The sequence below is a fragment of the Somniosus microcephalus genome, chromosome 22 (assembly GCF_052327205.1).
Source record: "Somniosus microcephalus isolate GS21.2 chromosome 22, FLI_Smic_1.0, whole genome shotgun sequence".
Classification (NCBI taxonomy): Eukaryota; Metazoa; Chordata; class Chondrichthyes; order Squaliformes; family Somniosidae; genus Somniosus; species Somniosus microcephalus.
The window spans coordinates 66,451,260-66,467,369 of record NC_141008.1 but is presented as its reverse complement, the minus strand read 5'-3'; the positions used below and the strand labels follow the sequence as shown (position 1 = coordinate 66,467,369).

Genomic DNA, 16,110 nt, shown 5'->3' with positions numbered 1-16,110 from the left:
TAGAACTTGTTTCCAGATAGTTAGGAAGAAAAATTGAGTTGCGGCCGAAATTCATCGGTACCGCCCCAAGAGAGAAGGAGGGCGCTACTGGAAGCGCTCTGCTTCCCTCTTGGGGCGCTGCGTGTGAATATCGCGGCGCTACGTGCCGCGGTAATGCAGGCCTTCCTCCCCTTCTTAAAGGGGCGGGGCCTTGCGCAGAGCGACCCGGGGCCCAGCTGGACCACCAGGAATTGGAACGCCGACAAAAAGCCCGGTGCGCAAGAGAAGGGCCGGGCTCACAGAGCGCAGCCGGCACTCCGCGGAGGGGGGGCTGGTCAGGAGGCCAGGGACGGCAACAGTGGCAGGAGCTGGCAGGCGACCAGCAACAAAAATGACCGCCCAGCACCTCGCCTTTAATTAGTGCCGCCCTAGCCGCAGGTAGACCCCCCTGACCCCGTCGGACATAGCGTCCGGCGGTAAGTCGGGGGGGCGCTACAGAAGATCGCGGCCGGGGCGCTGCGCACGGCGATGACGTCATCTCCGGCGACGCAGCGCCGCGGGAGGCTTAACGGTTACCACTGCCACTAACCTCCCGCTGAATTTCGCGGGAGGCGTTGGCGGCGCCGCACCCGGGCACTAGTTGCTTTGCATCCCGTTAGCGCCCTCTTAGGGCAAACCAAACGAATTTTTCCCCCTTAATATTTTGAAAGATAAAGAATGGATTGTTTCAGATTGGGGCATCGTACAAAGTTCAAAGTTCACCCATTCATAGCAATGGGCAGAAAAATCTAGGCCTTTAATTTAGGCATCAGCAAATTCAACTGATTCTATCAGACGAATTTTTAAAGAGTAGAAATATGTACTGCCTATGGTTTGTTACTCGTTAATGTAGCTCCAGCCCTTTGGGACCAGGAAAAGAGGCGCCTGTCTCCCCATTGGTGGTTTAATTGCAATTTTGGAATCTATTCCTTGTTTCAGTTCCAAAACTGCCTGATTGCTCGCTGGCATCCTGTTTTTTAGGAAAAGGAGGGCATAAGTTCCGCTTAGAAATATAAACATAAAATAGTAAATAACCTTGTAAGCTAAAGGACTTCCTTTTCAGGCCTCGGGACATTTCATGTTGGCAGAACTAGGAGAAAGCCCATCAATCACAATCACTGGCTGGCAGATGCTGGGTTTGGGAGCGCTTCTGTGTCCATTAAGCTTGTGGAGACTAGCGTGCAAGTAGATCTTTATGTTGCATTATGAAACATCTGGATACATCATTTGGAACCTGTTCAAATATGTGTCATGCCACAGGACGATTCAACAGTCTAAAAAAAACAATTGATTGTAATTTTCCAATATAATCAGTTGCCGTTCTGATGGAGCCTAGGGCCTCGAGTGCCCCCCGTCCCACCCTGCCCTTTAAAGCTGTAAGACTTACCAGACCTGCGACTCCCACATGCCACTTGGCCTTCATTGATGGAGCTCTTGGCTGTGGGATATTATCAGAGCTGGAACTCTGCATTGTTTCTCTCTCTTTCTCTTTCTCTCTCTCTCTCTCCGAATATCCAATGCAAGAAAGAAAAGGAATGCTTTTAAGATCTGGGGTTATTTTAGCATCTGAATGGGCTGTATGAAAATTTACAAGACCTATAGTTTTAACTGCCTGTTAACAGGCAGAAAATAGGATTATCCCCTTTTTGCCCTCACAAATGCGGGCTTCCCAAAGGCTCCGAAACCCGCCAGCTCAGCTCAGCGAGTACTGGGTCTGCGGAGGTCGGGGGGTGCAAAAGTGCGCTGTGAAGGTAAGTGATGGGTGCAAGAGTGTAGAGGTGAGTATCTGAAGTAAGTGCAAAGTCTTATTAAAAGTGTACTTACCTTTGTTTCTTCCTGCAGGCTTCAGTTGGTTTGTATGCGGAGAGTCTCGGACCTCCGCGTTGGGATTGACAGGTGGCCGTTGCATTCACAGATGCAACAACCATCTCATTTCTGTAAAAGAAAGAAGTTTGATGGGGTCTTGTATTCTAGACCTCATCAAACTGCAGAGAATATCAGTGTTTGACAGCTTCACAGAGCTGTCAAACGATGACAATTCATCTGTCAAAAGTTTCTGACAGCTGAAACGTCATACATTGACGTGCTCTGCAATCGGCTTTCCCTTAAGTCAATCAAGGGAAAATAGCGTGGGTTGGCCAGAAGTTGATGGAGGCGGGACTGAAACCTGACAAGTGGGAGTCCCGCCTCAAAGCCCCCCATTGGCAAAATCACCCCCACTGTGTCTGTACAAGTACTGGCTCATGTCTCATTACTCCTTGACATAATGTTAGAGCATTCCTGAAAGTGGCTCTTGAGAAAGATGAGTTTTGGTTTGTGGATCTAAAATGTCAGTGAAACACGCTGATCTACCGAGTTAACGTTTTGTCATATTGAAATATTGCAATAGTGAATTTGCATTGTAACTTGTTAACAGAATCTGACAAAATCCTGAGACCCAAGGTACATTCAATTTGGCACGATCAGTAGGGACTAGTTTGTCATTTAATTCCAGCTGGCAATAATGTTGTAACATATATAGTAGGTGCACATGCACAATGAGGAAGGAGACCGAGATCTAGCTCATAATATTGCAGTGTTTTGTAAGAATGTGAAATTTTTGCGTTACCTAACCGCATGGTCTTCAGCCAGTTTTATTGGCCCACCGCTTTTAAGCTGAATATCTCTGAAGATTTACACAGCCCAATGCAATTTGTCCAAATCCCACAGATCTTAATGGAATTGGTTGAGTTTTGCCCCATTGGTGAAGTTTCTTAAAAGAGAGCTTCTTGCCATTGTGCACTGTTTGTAGAGGAGTGGGCAATTACAGTTGCATCACCATTTGTTTTCTTGTACATTTATTAAGAAAAATCAAAATCTATAAACTGTGTAGGAAAAGTTTGCATTGCAGCACATCCTGCTATACCGCAAAAGTATCTCTGTGGCCGATTGTTAGCATCTGATAAATGTTTTTAAAGCAGTTTTGCTGGCTATTCCAGGAATTAAACTTATTCGAAAGCCCCAAGATGCTACATATACTTTTGTTTCAGTCCAGGACTTAGCTTTACTCTCTAATATGCCAGTCAAAAGTCTCTAATGAAAAATAATTAAACAAGTCAACGGAACCCAACATATTTAAACCATGCCTATATCACAGCTAGCCTAACCGGCATGGTGCAAATTTCTTTCATTTATTACTTTCAGTAAAAGGTATTAAATAGCTAGCAAAGTCCTTGCCCACTGTCAACAGTGCAATATGCCATGCTTTGCAGGATGCTAAGTAAATAGGTGTCTGTAACTGGTAGGGGAGATTGAGTTCTGTTTGGGTCACTAATGTTTGGACATTCACTGAATTTGATTTCTGGTATAAACTTGTATTGCAACCACTCTGATTGAAAGTTGTCTTTCACGTGAAGAAGTCAAAGTCTTGTTGTGGCCATGTGGGAAGAGAGTAGGGCCTCGGTTCACACAGCTGGGTAGCTGTTTATCCCTTTACATGAATGCACAGGGGGATCTGAAACCAGTTGGCGGTGGAGATGGCAGGACAATGACATTACTTGGAACGAGCACGATTCAGAACCACTTCACAATGTAGAGCAGTTAAACAAGCCGATTCTCATTTAAGGGTGTGTTTATAATTAACTTTTCGAGTGGTAACAGTTCTTTAAAAGTACAAATGATTTTGGATGCTTTTTCAAATATTTACCATTCTGTAAAATCTCAGATTACCCGTGTGAGCCCTGCTCGTGCGGTACTATAGAAAATTTCACACTAAGACTATAGAATGTTGAACTACATAGCCAAAACAGTAGAATACAAGTCAAAGGAGGTCGTGATCAAACTGAACAGCACTCCGGTTAGACTGAACCGTGAGTACTGTGTGAAGTTCTGGTCACTGAGAAACAAGGAAGATATTCAAGTGCTGGCAGCATTTCGGAGAAGAACCATAAGGCTGATCCCTAATATTAGGGGTCTGAGTTATAAGGGAAAAACAGGAGAGACATGGGCTTTTCACCCTGGATAGTAAGAGTCTGGGAGGTGATCTTGTAGAGGTATATAACAGTAAATACTTTTTTTAAGTTTTTTTATTCGTTTATAGGATGTGGGCATTGCTGGCAAGGCCAGCATTTATTGCCCATCCCTAATTGCCCTTGAGAAGGTGGTGGTGAGTCGCCGCCTTGAACCACAGCAGTCTGTGTGGTGAAGGTACTCCCACAGTGCTGTTAGGGAGGGAGTTCCAGGATTTTGACCCAACGACGATAAAGGATCGATTAAACCGTGGGAGTAAGACAAAGGGACACAGAATCAAACTAGTAACGGTAACTTTAGGACGGATATCAGGAAGCTCTTCATTGTGCAGAGTCAGCCCTTGAAATGGACTTCTGGGCAAAGTGTTAGGGACAAATATCCTAGGATCAGTTAAACAATTAAATGCAGCAATGGGAAGTATATAGGTTCATTATCGGCAGCTGAATTAGGATGAGCCAAATGGCCTTACTCATCCATAAGTATCTTGTGATTTTTGTGAAGGCTAGTCAATCTGCCGTGGCATTGTGCATGGCGATTCAGGACCAAGTGTAGTCTTCAGGTGATAAGAGATTAGAGGGTGGGGATAATTGGGCCAGGGTATGCAGTCATAATTCACTCCCCATTTTAGAGTTACACCTTGTGTCTTTATTATTGTTATATTTCCATTATAAATTACAATGTCCACATTTGTTAACTTGTTGTGCTATAATTTACACCTTCTGCCTTTGGTGGCACTGTAATGCTTCCAATGACAGAGGGTATAATTACAGCATGACAAGTTTACATAGCTAGTTTACATTATAAATATGGACATAGGAATTTATAACGGGAAGTGCATGCAGACATAAAAATTTTAATATACCACTAGTCAGTCTCTCATGGCATTGCGTATCAGGAGTCAGGACCAAGTGCAGTCTTCAGGTAAAGTGGAAAGTGAAGGCGGGGCATTATTAGACCTGGGTGTTCAGACACAATTTAGTTCCCCTTTTAAAGTCATAGGGGGAGAAATTCAGTTGTTAGTGCCAGCCGTTAGCGCCTTAAGAGGGCGATAAGTGGGGCGTGAAGCGGCTAGCGCCCGGGCGCGGCGAGACCTGCGCCTCTCGCGAAATTGAGTGGACATTTAGCGGCGGCGCAAAACCACAACGCCCACTCAGCTGCGCGCGCAGATCCTGACGTCATTTCATGGTGCAACGCCCTTGGGGCGCCCCGAACCGGAACTTCAGTGGCGCCCCCCCTTTCCGTCTGGCGCTCCCAGCGACTGGTTGACTGGAACGGTTCCCAGTCGCTGTGGGGCTGGGGGGGCGTTATTTAAAGGGGGCTCTTCCTGGCTTCTTAGTGGTAGCCATTTTGGACCACTCCTTCTGTGAGAGAGAGAGAGATTTGCAGAGAGACAAAGGGAGAGAGCTTTCTGCATTGAGTCAGCGCTCGCACAGGTACTTCTGGCTTCAGCCCAGAACTTTGCAGTTGGATTGATTTTTCAGTGCCATAGCCTTGAGTAGCCACATATTATGGGGGCTGCAATGGGTGGAAACGTCGGGTTTCTCCATTGCATTGAGAGGGCTCAGAGACGCCGAGAGAGTGCCAATCATGGCCAGACGGAGGAGGGCCAACAGGCGTCGGCACAGGAGACCTTACCCTCCCAGGGTATTCCGCCAGCAGTTCTCCTACCGCAACATGTCTGAGGAGCAGTGTATTCGGAGGCTTCGATTCAGCAGGGAGGTGGTCACCTGAGCTCTGCCACCTGCTTCAGACAGATCTGCAGCCTCAGCTGAGGAGCAGGATGTCTCTGTCGGTGGCAGTGAAGATGACAGTGGCTCTCAACTTCTATGCCACCGGCTCCTTCCAATCCGCTACTGGGGACATTGCCAATGTCTCCCAGTTTGCGGTGCATTGCTGCATCCGCCAAGTCACGAATGCCCTCTTCAAAAGGTGACGTCCGTACATTTCCTTTCCCATGACCCTGGACAAGCAGCAAGAACGCGCAATGGGATTTGCAAGAATAGCGGGCTTCCCCATGGTCCAGGGCGCCATTGACTGCACGCATGTGGCTTTGCGGGCGCCTCGAGAATGCCGAGGATTACCGCAACCGGAAGGGGTTCCATTCGTTGAACGTGCAGTTGGTGTGTGACCACAGACAACTGATACTAGCTGTCAATGCCCGCTTTCCAGGCAGCAGCCACGACGCCTTCATCCTGCGCCAGACTTCTGTGGCAGACCTTTTCGAAGCCCCAGCTCACCCAGGAGGCTGGCTTCTCGGGGACAAGGGCTATCCTCTGTGCACCTGGCTGATGACCCCGCTCCATGCGCCCAGCACCCCTGCTGAAGAACGATACAATGACAGCCATCAAGCGACCAGGAACATCATTGAGCACACAATCAGCGTGCTAAAGCAATGGTTCCGCTGTCTGGACCATTCCGGGGGAGCCCTTTAGTACTCGCCTGAGCGAGTCTCCCATTTCGTTGTAGTGTGCTGCATGCTGCATAACCTGGCTATCCTCAGGACTCAGCCACTGCCAGCAGACATTGGAGCACCAGCAGAGGAGGAGGAGGAGGAGGAGCACCAAGACGGGAGGGAGGCACAAAGTGCAAGGGCCGTCCGTCGGCGGATTATTGCAAGTCAGTTCTAGGCCCCCTCTGAGGGAATGGCTTGTGCCATTGAAAGAACATGAATGGAACCGTTCCGCAAACCCTGAGCCAGTCAAGGCAACAAATAGTTCAAAGAGCAATCATGCACAATCTGAATAAAGACAATTATTTATTTAACAAACTGTGTGCCCTTCCCGCATGACAAAGTAATACAGAGAAACCCCAAAAAAAGCAGTCAGGCACATAACTGGCTCTCACAACCTGGAGACAATGAACAAAAGAGTTAACAAAAAATGACCACGATCCTCGGCCTTCACTAAAAAAATTAACAGCATTTTGCCACACCTCCTACTTTTGGCCTGCGAGGGTGATCTGCTTCGCTTGCGAGATTGGCCCCTTCCCACCCTGCAGCTCCTCCGCAATGGGACCCCAGTGGCTGCAGGAAGGCTGCTGAGTGCCAGAAACTGAGTCGGCAGATGCCCTTGGGGGACGGCCTGGACCAGCTCTGGGCCTGGAGGGCCCGGCTGCTGACTGTTCCAACTCTGCATGGGCGGCAGCAGTCTGTCCTACGGGTGGTGGCAGCTGCAGTGGAGGAGTGACAGTGTTGGCAGCAGGAATGCTGCCATCCTGACACAGGACAGGCACTCCCTGGTCGGACGACACACTGGCACTCCCACGGGGCAGCACTGCAGCATGCGGAGCAATCTGCTGAAGCACAGACTGCTGGCCTTCTGCGGCGTGGCGAGGGCCCCGGCGATTCGTGCCTGATGCAGCGAGGGTGGCAGCAGTCAGTGCTCGTGTGGCCTCAATCTGTGTCTGCATCAGACCAGCCACTGACTGCATGGCACGACTAAGCACTTGCGTGGAAGCCGCCTGTGCTGCACCGAAGTCCTGCAGACTCCTTGCCAGTGCTGCACCGAAGTCCTGGACACTGCTTGCCAGTGACTCAATGGAGTCGGGCATCCTTGCCACTGCAGCCATGAGCTCAGCGTGCCTCTGCTCCGCCTGGACGCCCATTTCAGTAAGGAGCCGCACTTCTTCTGCGCTCACTGTAGCAGGACTGGAGGCCAGAGAAGGTCCCCGCGTTGCTGCAGCCCGCTGGGCCCCGGAGCTTCACCCTCCTCAGACCCTTCCCTTCCCCCCCGCCCCCCCCCGCTCCCCTCCAGGGAAGACGTGTCCCCATTATGGCCATGGGCTGCCTCAGCTGAGGGTGGCACTGATGGTCCGGCTTCCTCTTCCTTCTCGCCTTCCTCTTCCTTCTCGCTTTCAGAATCACTCACAGTGGCAGCTTGAGGGCCCACCTCCTCACCTGGCGATTCACCATCTGAAAGCAGGGAGGTACAAGAGTTGCTTTAGCGTGAGGACAGGGCGGCGGTGAGGGAGGCATGAGTGCTGCAATGCACTGTATTGGTTCGATAGTGGCAAAGGATGCTGGTGTGAGGCACAAGTGGAAGGAGAGAGGTGAAAAGGTGATGACCTTACCATTGCTGTCCAGAACGGGGTCGGCATCTCCAGTGGCGACGGGGCCAATCAGCCGGCCTGCCATAATGCGCTGGACTCGCTGCTCCAGATCGCTGAGGTCTTTAAGGTGAGGCCGGCCACCCCCGGTCCGTTGCTGCTGCCTCCTATTGTGGGCCAGCTTGCCCTGCAAGAGAAAGGACGGGCTCTGAGTACAGTGTGAAGCCCTGATCTTGGCTGCACTGCCTCCCATGGTTGAATAGCCCTTAGTGTGTAAAGTGGTGAATGTGCATGTGAGTTTCATGAAAGCCCCATAAGTGTTGGATGAGGGCTTTCAGGACCCTTTGGCCATAAAGTGAGGTGCACATGCAGGGATGAAGAGGATACTGAAAAGGGTACTCACCCTGACAACCCGAGTGAGGTCGTTGAACTTCTTCCTGCATTGTCCTAGGTACCATGCTGCTGGAGGTCACTCTGTGAGCCACCTCCCTCCAAGCTTTGCGGTAGTCGGTGGGCAGCGGCCTCCTGCTACTGTCTGGAAACAGGATAGATCGCCTGCACTCCACTGCGCCAACCAGAACCTGCAGGGCCCCCTCACTGAACCGCTGTGCTCGCTCCCTGGCCCTCTCCATGGTCCTAGGCGTTAGAATGTGGCAGCAGGTCTGTCCAGGCCGAGAATCAGGGCTCCAATGTGCAGGGCGTGGCTGCAATCCAAATCAACCCTCCCCCTTTAAGAGCTGACCGGCGCCAGCGTGTCTGCCTGCAATCGCTAACTGGCCGCGCCTGCAATCGCTAACTGGCCGCACCTGCACTGTACCTGCCCTCGGTGGTAGCGCCTCGCTTCTCCGGCTTAGCGCCTTAGGACAGTCTTGCAGCGCCTGCTTTAGTGCTCCAAGCACCTCTTGGGGCAAAGCAGGTCAATTTCGCTGAAGGTAGTGATAATTTGCGCCGGGCGCTAAATTTCGCGCCCGCTCGACTATAACGCCCCAAACGTGGCGATACTGAATTTCTAGGCCATAGATTTTGTATGCTTATTATAAAACCTCATGGTCACATTTATAATAGAAACCGCCATGTAAACGTGTCACATAATGATGCCCATCCACCAGTGGTGCTTCTGCAGCACTGAGGGGAGGGTAGAATTGCAGTGTGACAAGTTTAAACAGGCAGTCTCCATTATAAACTAACAACACAAAATGCTGAAAAGTTAACTCTGTTTCTCTCTCCATGGATGTTGCCTGACCTGCTGAGTGTTTCCAGCATTTTCTGTTGTTATTTCAGATTTTCAGCATCTGCAGTATTTTGCTATTGTATTAGTCTCCATTATAAAATGTAGACATAGGAATTCATAATGGTAAAAGTTGTGTGTGCAGATGTAAGATATTGAATATAATATATATATAGATATGTTGCAACTTTCAGGTTGTGCGATGTAATTTTATGACTGGAGATAGGCCAATTGTTTGAATTAGGTGTTAACCGAACAAACGTTTCTCAGAATTCTGGTTTCCTTCTCCTCCTTTTGACAGCAGAAACCTTTTGAGTTCTCGATGATTAAGTGGGTATAAAGATTCCTTTGTAGTACAGGGCTTGCCAAGTACTATATTGGATCTTTATCAAGTTCTCAAACTTGTGAGCAGAATAGTTGCTGGCAAGTGGGGAGGACCAGGGGAACTCATTTGATTTAACGACATAAACCTAGGTCACTGATGTAAGAAAACTACTAGGCACTTGGTCTAAGCGTTAAACAAAGCTTTAATCAACTGTTTTACAACATGGAGGTCTAGTTGTGTCCTTCACTAGTTCCTGTTAAAGAATGTCCTGCACAAGCTGGGCCCATGCCCGAGTATTTATACTCTCCCTGGACAGCGCCACCAGCAGGCCACCCAGTATTACTTCCACATAAATGACAAGATTCATGTCAGTTACAGCGTACTTTTGTGTTAGCAACAAAAAAAATTCAGGTTACATTATACTTCAGTGCTAGTGCATTGCAATCCATGATGGGAAGGTGATGGCTGCCCATGGGATGGAAAGTTTAAAGGGTCTTGTTCAACGGCAAAATAAAAATTCTTCCTCAAATGTTCAGTCATCTTGTGTTAATGAATAAAGAACTTCAGCATCCATAAGAACATAAGAAATAGGAGCAGGAGTCGGCCATTCGGCCCTTCGAGCCTACTCCACCATTCAATAAGATCATGGCTGATCTTTTACCCTATCCACTTTCCTACACTATCCCCATATCCCTTGATTCCCTTAATATTCAAAAATCTATCGATCTCTCGGTCTTGAATATACTCAACGACTGAGCCTCCATAGCCCTCTGGAGTAGAGAATTCTAAAGATTCACCACCCTCGGAGTGAAGAAATTTCTCCTCCTCTCAGTCCTAAATGGCTGACCCTTTATTCTGAAACTAACCCATTGTAGATAAAACTAAGGACTATCCCCAATTCGGACAGTTGTTGGCTTCATCTACCTAAGATGTTGTTATCAAATCCATCAATTAATAGTATTAAGCCAACTATTTATTAGAATGTATCAGTCTGTAAGGGGGACCCCGAGCTTCCGGTCACCTGTCACTTTAATTCACCGCCCCATTCCCACTCAGACCTCGCCGTCCTCGGCCTCTTGCATTGTTCCACGGAAGCTCAGCGTAAGCTCGAGGAACAGCACCTCATCTTTAAATTAGGCACTCTACAGCCCTCTGGACTCAACATAGAGTTCAACAATTTCAGATCATAACCTCGGCCCCTATCACTTTTTTTATCCACATTTTTTGTTTGTGCTTTTTTTTCCCCACATGGCAGCTGTCTTTCACTCTGCCAGTGCAATTCACACAAAACCTAGAGCCATCCTTTGTTTCTTAACCTGTCCCATTACCATCTCCTCTTGCCTTGAATATCTCTTAATGCCTCTTTTCTTCTCCTGCTTTCTATACTATCACAGACCTTCCCTTTTGTTCTTTCATCCCCTCCCCCTTTTCCCAGCCCCTAAACTTGCTTTAAAATCTGTTCCATTTCCTGCTTTTGTCCAGTTCTGACGAAGGGTCTTCGACCTGAAACGTTAACTCTGTTTCTCTCTCCACGGATGCTGCCCTGGCCTGCTGAGTTTTTCCAGCGTTTTCTGTTGTTATATATTAGAATGTGTTTTATTAGATTAATTTTTAGCTGGTTTCTGCTCTATCATCATGGTAATAAAGCAATGCTCACTCTTGTGTTTTAGTTACTTTTTGGGCCTGCACACTAAACAATGCCCTAGACTGTCTACAGTGTAGCACATAAAGTAGCCTACAAGCTTTTACAGAACTATAATATACATCACAGTTGGTAGCACTCTCGCCTCTGAGTCAGAAGGTTGTGGGTTCAAGTCCCACTCCAGGGACTTGAGCACAAAAATCTAGGTTGACACACCAGTGCAGTGCTGAGGCAATGCTGCACTGTCGGAGGTGCCGTCTTTCAGATGAGACGTTAAACCGCGGCCCCGTCTGCGCTCTCAGGCAGACGTAAAAGATCCCATGGCGCTATTGCGAAGAAGAGCAGGAGAGTTATCCCCGGTGTACTGGTCAATATTTATCCCTCAACCAACATCACTAAAAAACAGATTATCTGGTCATTATCACATTGCTGTTTGTGGGAGTTTGCTGTGTGCAAATTGGCTGCTGTGCTTCCTACATTACAACAGTGACTACACTTCAAAAAGTACTTCATTGGCTGTAAAGTATTTTGGAATGTCTGGTGGTCGTGAAAGGCGCTATATAAATGCAAGTCTTTTTTCTTTATTTGACAATGCAAGCTTTTCTAGCTTTGGTACTTCATGTTGGTCACTTTATTATTGAAGCTTCCAACCTCTCTTTGTTGTACTCCTGTGACCATATTAATTTTATATTGGGAGAGAAAATGAATGAATGTAGTTCTGTTGCCGCACACAATTCTCACCCCTCTCGGATATATCTCTAACCTATTGTAATTTACTTATTAATTACAACAATATGACTCCTGTATGACACGTAACTCTTAAAAGGTTCCCCTTCTTTGCCCCATTGTATTTTGGATGATGATATAATCGTTCCTATTATCATTCCTATGTGGAGGCTCAACTACATTCAACCCTTGAGGAAGATCAGTCCATCGTTGATGAACTAATATCCAAAAGTCTTTTTTTTCTGAAAATATCAGAAGTAGTAACAGTGAAAGCTTTTCCTCACTGGCATTGAAGGTATACAAGTTAAACTAACAGGAACCCCTCTAGTTTATCTGTGCAGTGGGACATGGTGGTATTGGCAGCAATGGATGGCGCCACCACGCCAGAGAAAACCATGTTGGTAGCGTCTCTAGTAATGCACTAACACTGTTCCCACTACCCCACACTGGCCTGCGGCAAAGAAAATCTCCAACCCATTATAAGAAAGGTTGAAATATGCCATGCGGTTTGTGTACCCCAAGTTGCTTTGATGTCCAAAATTTTTGCATCACCCCTTAACTGCATAAGCACCCTGATACAATTGTCTACGGTAATGTCATACTGAAAGTAGCAGAACAAATCACAGTTGCGAATTATAAACTAATTTGTCATAGGCTGATGATTTCTTGTTCATTAATTTGCCACATAACAAAGAAGCAAGATCCTAACCAGTGGATAGTCAGATGTTTAGTTTGAGGATTCGTTTATTTGTATGTTGGGGGTACATTGGACAGTAGATAAATGGTTTTACATTAAGATATCTCATTTCAATATGGAGGAAATCCAAATACTGTGGAATTTGTGTAAGAACTCAGCATTCCATAAATACATTTGACAGGATCCTGGTTCAAACTGGAAGCAAAGGAGAAAGTCGAACAGCTATTTCCATCAAGTCTTAGAATTAAATTTGCAGCATGACTTAAAATAGCAACAACCAAATATTTTGTTCCAAGCTATTTCACAAGTTTGAAAGAATATTATAAAATTTCTCGAATATGTGGAAAGTGTCTTAATTGGACACTTTAAACTGAGTGCAGTGGCACTGTAAAGGTAAACAAAGCACAGCTTTTCTCATCCCTTTTGGCATTAGAATATTACAGTATTATGGCTGAGAGTCACTTAAGTGGGGGCAATTTTTTACCCGACTCGCTCAGCAGAAACCGGGTGGGTGGGCAGTTAAAGTCGCCCTGGCTCTTACCTGTCCGAAAGCCGCCATGGTCGCAACATCTGCAATTTTAACCTGCTCTCCTGAGCAGGCAGCAGGGACACGCGCCCGGAGCCAACAGGGTCCTTCTTTACATGTGCATGTTGCGGCCCGATGACCTGATTGAGACCCGACTGTAATTTTAACTCGGGGGGGGGGGCCCGAGCGGGGATGCCACCTGAAGTTAAAATCGGAGCCAGTGTGATACTTCAGGTAACTTTTCCATTTAAAAGGATGCGCTTTTTCTGCTCAAACCTCACGTTTCACCAGTGACAAAAGGCTATTTCATTCATGAAGACCTCTCCATCATATGCCTGATTATTCTACCATGGACTCCCCACATGCATGACCTATTAATCCCCTATTTTAGAGTATACTCCTTTCCTTCTCCAAGTTCCCCTCAATAGATATCAGTCCAGCTCCTTTTCAAAGGTGCCGATTGTTCCTCAATTAACTACCTTCTTCAGGAGTCTATTCTGGATATCCAGGATCCTGTGGGGAGTTTGTTTTCTACCACTCTCTAACCTTGCTCAAGACTGGGTGGGTTCTGAACTATTTTTCACCCCAACAAAATCACAAGCATAAAATGAATGAAAAAGAAATAAGTGACATAATTGAGAAATATGGTTTTACAGTTTTATACAGAGAAGTTATTGTAAAAAATGTTTGAATTAATTAGCAATAAAGGATATATTGAAGCAGATTCTCACCAGGTGCTGTAACAAAGTGTTGAAAATGTATCATCTTGGAAAAGATTCCCTTTGCAGTCAAGTGTATTTCAAATTAACAAAAAAATAGCAAAATACACAAATGTAATTACAGTAATTAAATGGAGTGTGCTGCACAAGCATCATTGAGACTGTTCTGGACACCTTTTGTGGTCCAGTAGTAGCTATGTGTGAATAAACTTGAACGTACTTTCACTTATGACTCAGCTGGAAGGTTTTATTTAACAATATACAATGCATTTTGTTCACATTGCACTGTAAAAGCTGACACCTATTGTCTAATAAGTGTGTGCCGTTTACATAGCTGGAGGATTAATCTGAGGGAACAGATGCAGGAATGCTGGCTTCAGAATCATTATCACAACTTGTCCTGCTTTCAATTCTTGGCAAACATACATAGAAATTGACAATGAAGGCCAACTCCAGATGAAAACTATTTAACTTTTTTTTTAAAAACTCACAAAATGAATTACATTTTCTCTGTAGTGTAGAAATATTGACCCTGCCCTAGTACTAAAATAACAAACAATTAGTCACAGAATGGACTGCAAATATGTTGTGATGTAGACTGTGATAAAAACAATTTTCCTATTTTAAAATGGCTGCTCAGCTAATCATTTGTTTGAATTGATTTTAGAGATATCTCTGCAGAATTGAAAATTATTTTGTTAATTAATAGAAGCTCCTTTTATCAAAATTTTATGTTGTGCACACTTCTGTCAAAATCTGCTAGATTATTTGCTCTAACTTTATGCTTGAGGTACTGAATAAATTATGTAATGTATCTCTGATGTCACACACTATTGTTTATACTTGGGGTTCCTTGTGTCTATTTTTACTGATCAGTTGTGTTGTGTTTTTAGTGGTTTCTGAGTGAGACTTTGAGTTTGAATTTTAGCAATACTTCCAGTGACACTGTTTGTCCTCAAATCCCTGACTGTACCTCATTTGCTGGTGCTGGCATCCCCCTCCTAGTGATGGACCTCTAACTTTACTCACAATCCACCACCTTTAACAGTGTGGCTAACAATTACTGTGCTAAGACACAGTCATCATCCTGCCCCTTTGGATTTAATTTTGTTCCTGCTTAAGTTTAAAAAAAAAGTGTCAATATGCAATTGACAAGTGGCGTGTCAGCTGAAAAAATATATAAATCAAGAAAAAGAATCGGCAATCTGGCAGCAGGAGGCAACGGTAAATGAAAGATTAAAATCCCCCCCCACTATTTTGAAGATTTCAATGCCTTATACATTAAAAAAGAAGAATCAGAATGCAAATTTGTTAAATTTCCTGTCAAATTTATTCATTGCTTAAATGAAGGGAATTGATTATAATTCTAGTTTTATAATCTTACAAGAAAAAAACAGATGGGCTTTATAGTGGTGAAAAATAAATGGAGCTTTGGACTCAGAGTGGATTAATGAACAATCACGATGGTCTACATTTTGAAAAATGCTATCTGGAAAAGGAATGACAGATTTTTCAAGAATCCGCTATAGTCTTTGTTTTTCCATGGCTGTTTCCACAACAGTATTAAAGTCTCAGTTCTTTACTCCTGACAGAGGATTCATTCATTTTTCTTTTTTTTTTTTTAAAAGGTTACCTGGTTTTATCAGATGATTGGTTTGCTGACTATGTCTTTGAAGTGGTTGTGGATAAGAAGTATGTACCAGCGGAGATTCTGCAAGTAATGGAGCAGGAACCCAAAGTGCTACCAGCTTGGGATCCGATGGGCGCCCTGGCATAAACAGTCAAGACTGTCTTCATTTTACAAGGATGGTTTACATTCTACATGCTAGTCTTTTAGTTACAAATAAAAATATATTCATTCTTACATTTAGCTGGAACTTTTTTCTCACTGTTGAACTGCCATTGTAAGATACAAAATTGTGGACTTTTGAAGAGAGAAGTATTCCTGTTTGGTTGCCCTACTGTAGTCAGTCTTTTAGCATCTTTGAAAAGACCCAGCTACTATGCAACCTCTACTAGTTTTCAATGAGTGTACATCAAGTATATTTTTTGCTCATATATGGGTCTGTTATGTTCCTCAAGCCAAAGAATAGGAATGTTACAGAATAAAACACCCTGCATCCAGTGACTGCATGAAGTAATAAAGTCATAGAGTTATACAGCACGGATAGAGGCCC

The 16,110-nt window shown here is 45.5% G+C and overlaps 1 protein-coding gene across 2 annotated transcripts in view; it reads left to right on the top strand.

Moving 5' to 3' along the window:
* Positions 1 to 15,797, top strand: part of blmh (bleomycin hydrolase) — a 128,117-nt gene extending 112,320 nt beyond the window's left edge. For both annotated transcript variants that reach the window (XM_085964984.1, XM_085964985.1), the window contains one exon: positions 15,562 to 15,797. In XM_085964984.1, the coding sequence (XP_085821110.1) occupies positions 15,562 to 15,710 (149 nt within the window). In that variant the 3' untranslated portion in view covers positions 15,711 to 15,797. The remainder of the gene's footprint in view (positions 1 to 15,561) is intronic.
* Positions 15,798 to 16,110: the final 313 nt, after the last annotated feature.